This window comes from Penaeus chinensis, chromosome 32 (assembly GCF_019202785.1).
Source record: "Penaeus chinensis breed Huanghai No. 1 chromosome 32, ASM1920278v2, whole genome shotgun sequence".
In the NCBI taxonomy this organism is placed as follows: domain Eukaryota; kingdom Metazoa; phylum Arthropoda; class Malacostraca; order Decapoda; family Penaeidae; genus Penaeus; species Penaeus chinensis.
In genome coordinates this window covers 1,328,029-1,335,392 of record NC_061850.1, presented here as the reverse complement: position 1 = coordinate 1,335,392, position 7,364 = coordinate 1,328,029, and the positions used below count along the sequence as shown (strand labels likewise).

Here is a 7,364-nt window from a genome sequence, read left to right as displayed (position 1 = left end):
GAATCCAATCAGTTTAAAATAGATATATCAGATGGATCTAAAAGAAGACATGGAAGATGTCAATTGTTCATGTCAGACATACTGAAAGATGGAAAGAGAGAACAAATAAATAAATATATGAAAAAAAAGGAAGGAAAAGCAAGAGTACAAAGGAGAAGAGTGAGAGAGGATAAGTGACTTAATTAATTAATAAATGGGGGAGTCTGAATGAATGAATCAGTGAAAGATTGAGTGAATGAAAGAAAGAACTTGGTGAATAAATAAATAAAATAAAGTAAAAAAGTGAGAGACAGAGAGAGACAGACATACATGGTGAATAAATAAATGAAAAGAGAGAAGAGAAATGAGAGAGTAGAGAGAAAGAGAAAATGCATTAATGAACAAATTAAACAGAATGAAAGTTGGGATGGCAGGTGATTTAAGTTTATTAATTATGTTTGCACTCATAACTGAAATTCACAAAAATAAATGTGGTGGGCAGTACAGCATTAACTGAGTTAAGTGATGTGAAGGATGAGAACAAGAAAGGGAAAATTTGTTTAAGTATATCCTGTGGTGATGTGAAGTAGGAAAACCTGCTGTTAAGTTAAGTGATGTCTAGAAGAAATAATATGGAGGAAAATAAATATTGCATTAAGTCTTGTTTTTTCCAGTTTTATCACCAGACACTGCTGTGAAAAAAAAGGAGAAATAATTGTGAAAAAAGCCTTTAATACCCCAAGTTATGCCTCAAGTATAGCTGTAGGACATGACCCTCCAGTGACCCTCCCTTTCAGGTGAAACAGAGATGAAATGAAGATAAAATTGAAGATCTAAAAGAAGAAAAAATGAAGTATATGAAGAAAAACGGATGAAGAAGGAAACAAAAAGGAAAACTAATCACATCTAATACTTACAACCATGAGATTGCATAGCTCGGGGAAAAAGTGCGGATATGTTGGGAGGTCGTAGAAGATAATGTGCCTGACGCCCTTGATGCGGTAACGACGATAAAAGTGGAATCGCTCTGTATACAGCAGGAACTGGCGCTTCCCATCAAAGAACTGACTGCGAGCCTTGGCCACCTTGTTGTTTTGCTGTGAAGGGAGATTGGGAGTTTACAATGGAGATGGGGTGTATGCCTGGGAAAACTAGTCCATACTTTAACAAGACAGGCTTTAAACTATCAATAATATATAAACAAATATCATAAACAATGCTTCCCAACTGTCGGCTAGAAATAAGTGAGCTTAATATATCTGTATCCAAGAACTCTGTACAAATATTTTTGAGTACAAGGATATATGTAAAAAAAAAAAAATAATAATAATAATAAATAAATAAATAAACAACAACAACAACAACTAAAAACAGTAAGACAAACCCAACCCTCACACTCACCCCAACCATATACTCATTAATAGTGGACATGCTGGTGCCTCCATCCTCCTTCAGGTAGCGCACTAAGCGGACATAGTCACAGTAGTCTGGGATATAGAGCATAGTGTGGTAGCGGCGACTGCTTTGGAACTGCGGGAGTAACTCCTGAATGAAGTAGTTGAAGCGGACATCTGGGTCGCGCATGCCAGGTAAGCGGCTTAAGATCAGCTCTGAAGGCACGAGGACCTCTTGTACTGAGCCATTTGTCACAGGGTTTAGCACCTGGTAAGAAATGAAGGATGTTTTGTTAAGTGGGTTGTATGAATATGTTACAGTTAATATTCCATCTTACATCCAGGACAGTGTATGAGGGAAAACTATGGGTTTTGGTTCAAAATATCACTTGAAAGAGGAACAATACTCATCCAAAAAAAGGGTATACTGTAACCAAATCAAACTTGACCAGATACATTACAATATTCATGTCAAATACGAAACCAAGCTAACATATCTCTTTAGGAATAATTGGCCCAAAACCCCCTTTTTTTTTTCTTATGAGAGTCCATGGAATGGTTTCATTAATTTTAGTACTTTAAAGAGACAGTACACAAAACACCGTTCCAAGCCTGGTCACAAAATACCTGTAGTCTCCCAGTAAAGTTCGTGCATTTGCTGCTAAGTGCTCTGTTATGGTCGATGGCTGTGGCTGAAAAGAGGAGCGTCTGGCGATACAGGGGAGCATGGCCATTGAGGGACCAGAGGCGGATCCGAGTGAGGTCTGTCTCCAGCTCCTGGATGTTTCGAGGCTGCTTGTTCAGGGCTTCCATAATAACAAGGATGTGTTCCCAGTTCTGCATCATAAAGACATCTGCCTGTGGATGTGGAGTAAGATGAGTATTTCAAATACCAGTAAATGGATTTCAAGAAGAAATAAAGGAACTAGGAGGGGAAGAAGCAAAAGAAAGTGCTGCAAGTTAGATTATGATATTCCAGATAACCTAACAATAATAATAATAATAAAAAAAAGGACACATAGAAAACGAAAAGGAGACTGAGAAAAAATCTTAGTCCTACCTGATCAAGAATAAGAACTTCAATTGATGTCAGGAAATCCGCAGCAGTGGTAGTTGAAAAGGAGTCGCCGATGACATAACGAAGGCCAAGGGGTGATGCCAGAATGATGTCGCAGCTGGTGAAGGGAGCATAGAGCTTGAGGATGAAAAAAAAAGAAAAGAAAAAAGGAAAAAACACGTCAGAAATAATAATGGTAAAATATTATGTGAAGGAGCCTATCAGAAATGTGGATAAAAATCATGAGAGAGAATAATGATAAAAAATTGCAAAAGATATTTCTCAGAAATGAAAATAATAATAATTGATAAAGATATGATAATATTTCAACTGAAATTACAGGTGTATTTCAGTTGTCTTACAATGAAACTGTGCCATAATAGCCAACATGCTTTTTTTCTATCTAAAGGTGAGATGTGCAAAAGAACTTTCTACAACAATGAACTTCAATGCCATAAACCATGTACTATACAGATAATGGTATGTAACCTAAACTCAAAGACTAATATAAGTCATAAAACAACAAGTGCTCAAGAAATTTATACTTTTTAACCCAGGATAAAGAAAGAAAGCAAAAAAAAAAGACAAAGAAAAAGAAAAAATATTAAAATATCAAACTAGAGCTAAAAATCTGCAAAACTGAAATGCAAGCCACGTACTCACCCTCACACTGCTTTTGGTCAGCTGGACACCAATTTTGAAGTCCTCCTTGGTGTCCCCTTTGAAAATCTCATTGAAGTCATCTGGTCTATTGAGCTTGTTCGCCGGTTTCGGCCTCGTCCTCTCTTCCTGGCCCAAAGTCCTGCTTGAAACGCTTGTGATTTGTCACAATGGATTTCTTACCTTCGAGGGTGAGTGTGATTAGGGTCTCCACCACTCTGTCGAGGGAAGACTTTTTAAAAGTGAGCGAAGAGAGAAAGGGAGCTGTAGAAGTCTTGAAACTGCATGTGTGTACACAACCACAAACACACACACACATATGCATACACAGTGATACTGATACCACATGTGTGTGTGTGTGTGTGTGTGTGTGTGTGTGTGTGTGTGTGTGTGTGTGTGTGTGTGTGTGTGTGTGTGTGTGTGTGTGTGTATGTGTGTGTGTGTGTGAAATAAATTTATATTCATTAATGACTGTGCTGCTACTTTAGAAATAAAATTTTCCTCACATGCAAATTCTTGAATGAATTATATAAATAATGTAAGTAATACAAATAACAAAAATATTAATAACAACAACAACAATAATAATAATAATAATATTAATAACAGTAATAATACCACCAACAACAATTTTAACAATGATAATAATAACAATAATAAAAAAAAATAAAGATCATATAGACAAACACCGAGACTATTCTTCTAGCATTTATAAAGAGGATTACAGTTACACATAGCAGTCTCTTAACTTTTATGTCAATCAATTACTTAACACTGCTCTAGAGTATCTAACCTATAGGCTGTGTGTTTGAAAGGCAGGAGGATGAGCACTTTGGGTCGGGTGAAGCCTTGATCACGGTAACAGTCCAAGTCTTCATGTCTCTTCTCCAGCTTGGCCTTGTTGATCTTGCCATTGTGATTGAGCACCTTTTTCCTGGTCTTTAGGATGTGGTTGACGGCATGAAGTGTGTACACTGTCCGGATCTCTTCCCACCTCTCATGGGATGCCTCAGGGAAGTACAAGTCTGAATAATTGGACAGGATGGCCAGGATCTCTTTCTGAGTCTCGGTGAGGCTTGTGGGGCATGTGGAGTTGCCATCGAAATTGGCGTGTGGGAGATTCTCACATAGCAACTTTCTGACAAAATAGTCCTGCAGTTTGTAATCCTTCTTCTTTGGGATCTTCGGCACAGTGCCAATGTTCAGATCGCTATCTGCTTCAGCCTTATCAGAGAGGAGAAGCAACTTGGGGACAGTCATCTCGACAGAAGGAACTTCCACCTTCACTCTCCCTAGTGCAGGCCATTTTTCAAATTTTGACGTCCACTTCTTCCTGTCTTTCACCTGGTCAGCAACAGAATCACTCATGTTGCGCTCAAAATGTTTGGAGAATGGGTCTTCTACAAAGGAAGCGCTCTCCTCATCTTCCTCATCATCTATTTCATCCTCTTCATTCTGGAACATTAACATCCACATAAAGCAACAGATAAGTCCCAACTTCAACAATTAAATACTCCCTAAAATCTTTACTGAAAATTACTACTAAAAATACCATATTTGTTTCTATCTTGCAAGATATGAAAGAATTGAATGCCCAATTTACAAATGTGTGTACTACTTACATCATCTTGTTCAGGTTCCATTTCATCTTCATCTGTTGAACCTTCTCCATATGCTTCATCTTCCTCCTCCTCCACTACTTCATCCACTTCTACTCCCTCTTTTCCTTCTACCTCTTCATCCTCTTCTTCCCCATCTGTCTCTTCCTCCTCCTCCTCCTCACCATCCTCTTCATCACCATGCTCCTCCTCTTCACTTCCAAGCTCATCTCCTATCATTCCTTCTTCCTCTATTTCCCTTTCTTCCTCCTCAACATCCTCTTCATCTTCACCATCTTCACTGTCATCCTCCTCCTCCTCCTCCTCTTCATCACTGTCAATGGCCTTGTGGGCAGTGGTGTTGAAAGTGGCAAGAAGTTTAGAAACTGCATCACCCGCTCCTGCCTCGTCCTCACTGGATGAACTGTCATCAGATGACTCAGACTGATGTTCATCTTCTAAGGTCTCATCTGTGTCTTCCACCTGTTGGTTAAACTCAATATCAATTCTGTCCCATTCAGTCTACACCACATCATTTAGCCCAAAGCAACTGGGCATGGCATGGATGTACATGCCATGCCCACTGTGAGTTTAATTTATGAATTATTTTTTACACATAGATGGCTCCACAAGTACTAAGTCACCAATGAGCTAATTACAATTACTTCCTGTCTCACCTGTTTACCCTTTTCCTTGATTTTTAAATATATTTTCAGGTATTTAATATTGCTGTTAGTAATGTCAATAATGCTATAGTTATTATAACGTCTATAATAAATATAACAGCACTGATATTGACAGCACTGTAAAAAAAAATTCCCGCACACTCAAAGAGAGGTAAGATCGTTACAAGGTCTACTAATTGACTCCTTTGAGACATTTCACAAAACAATACTACAGTGAACACAACATTTTCCCAGAGACTATTGGTTTATATCAAAACAAATACAAGCATGAAACAACCACACATGTATGCAGATGCTCTACACACACACACACACACACACACACACACACACACACACACACACACACACACACACACATACAAATACAAATACAAATACAAACACACACATACAAATACAAATACAAATACAAATACAAACACACACACACACACACATACAAATACAAACACACACACACATACACACACACACACATACAAATACAAATACAAACACACACACACACACACACACACACACACACACACACACACACACACACACACACACACACACACACACACACACACACACACACACACACACACAAACACACAAACACACACACACACAAACACACACACACACAAACACACACACAAACACACACACAAACACACACACAAACACACACACAAATACAAATACAAATACAAATACAAATACAAATACAAATACAAACACAAATACAAATACACACACACACAAATACAAACACTAACACAATCTTGTTTTTGAAAAGGAAAAACACCTTGCCTTTCTTCTCTTCAGGTTTAAATCCTTTTCTTCAACTGGATGGGCCTCTCCAAATTCTTGATACTGTCTCCTTTTCCGTGCGAGGTCATTAGTATTTTTCCTCCCCCCCCTTCCAAAAGATCTCCTGCCTTGATCCCGAGAGCCCCTACCCCCTCGACCTCGAGAGCCCCCACCCCCTCGACCTCGAGCCATCTTTGAATGGATTTTCTTTTCTGTGGGTATTTTCTTAGATCTGTAAGTCAGTAAAAATATTAAAGGTGAGAAATGGAATATATCTTTCATGTAGTGATAAATGAAGAATAAATTTGTTAGAGTGATTTTCAGTGTGTAGGCAGTGCAAAAATTCCTGGAATTTCAATTTCATGGACAATAATGAAAATTAATAGTAAGTTTTCAAATGTCACCACTGAGATTTGATATTTTGCAATGAGTACAGTACTCAGTATTTACATATTTACTGTATATACATAATACCGCTACCCTTTACCTAGTCTTTCCACATATAGGCTATCACTGAAATACTATTAGTATTTATATTGCACCTTTTTAAACTCTTCATATCTTGCTATATATAACAGAGCTTATACAAAGAAAAACATTTCATGCATTTCATTATATGGCAGAAGCTATCTAGTGTCTTACATAAATTTAAAATAACTGCTTTTGTTTTGATAAGACTGAATGAACAAATAACATAGTATCCTTTTATCTGTTTATTTTCTTAAACCTCCTGAGTGAAGGAAAAATATAGAAAAAGAAAATAACTGAATCTAAGCAAACCCAAATGAACATGATACAACTTCAAATTGTTCAGTTGGGACAAGTTTTACATTGTTTTGTGCAGATACTGTGCCCTGTGACTCACAGCCTTTCCTTGAAGCAATCCTTAATGGGACATTAGTACTCATTGGAGGATCCTCCAATAACTACCAGTGCTGATTTTTATGGTACTGATCACTGACTTATTGAGCCTATTCTCATTTCAAAACCCCTTGTCCATTCGGTGTGTTTCACTTAGACAGACTAAGGGAGGAGAAGTGTGTTCTGGGGTTTATCAGGGGTGTCTCTTATTGTTTCATAAAAATCAACAACCTGATGGCCCCTGCAGCAATGTGGGACACCTTCAAACATATAATAGTTCATGCAACTCAGGAACCCACTGGGAACCTCTTGAGCAAAATGCAGAAGT

At 37.9% G+C, this 7,364-nt stretch overlaps 1 protein-coding gene across 1 annotated transcript in view; it reads right to left on the bottom strand.

Moving 5' to 3' along the window:
- LOC125042325 (U3 small nucleolar RNA-associated protein 25 homolog) overlaps positions 1-6,382 on the bottom strand; it is a 7,007-nt gene extending 625 nt beyond the window's left edge. The window contains exons 1-8 of the mRNA XM_047637861.1: positions 6,176-6,382; positions 4,713-5,171; positions 3,884-4,545; positions 3,094-3,256; positions 2,434-2,568; positions 2,001-2,231; positions 1,381-1,641; positions 897-1,076 (exon numbers count right to left, since the gene is read on the bottom strand). Of these exons, the coding sequence (XP_047493817.1) occupies positions 897-1,076; positions 1,381-1,641; positions 2,001-2,231; positions 2,434-2,568; positions 3,094-3,256; positions 3,884-4,545; positions 4,713-5,171; positions 6,176-6,367 (2,283 nt within the window). The 5' untranslated portion in view covers positions 6,368-6,382. The remainder of the gene's footprint in view (positions 1-896; positions 1,077-1,380; positions 1,642-2,000; positions 2,232-2,433; positions 2,569-3,093; positions 3,257-3,883; positions 4,546-4,712; positions 5,172-6,175) is intronic.
- Between the last annotated feature and the right edge of the window lie 982 nt (positions 6,383-7,364).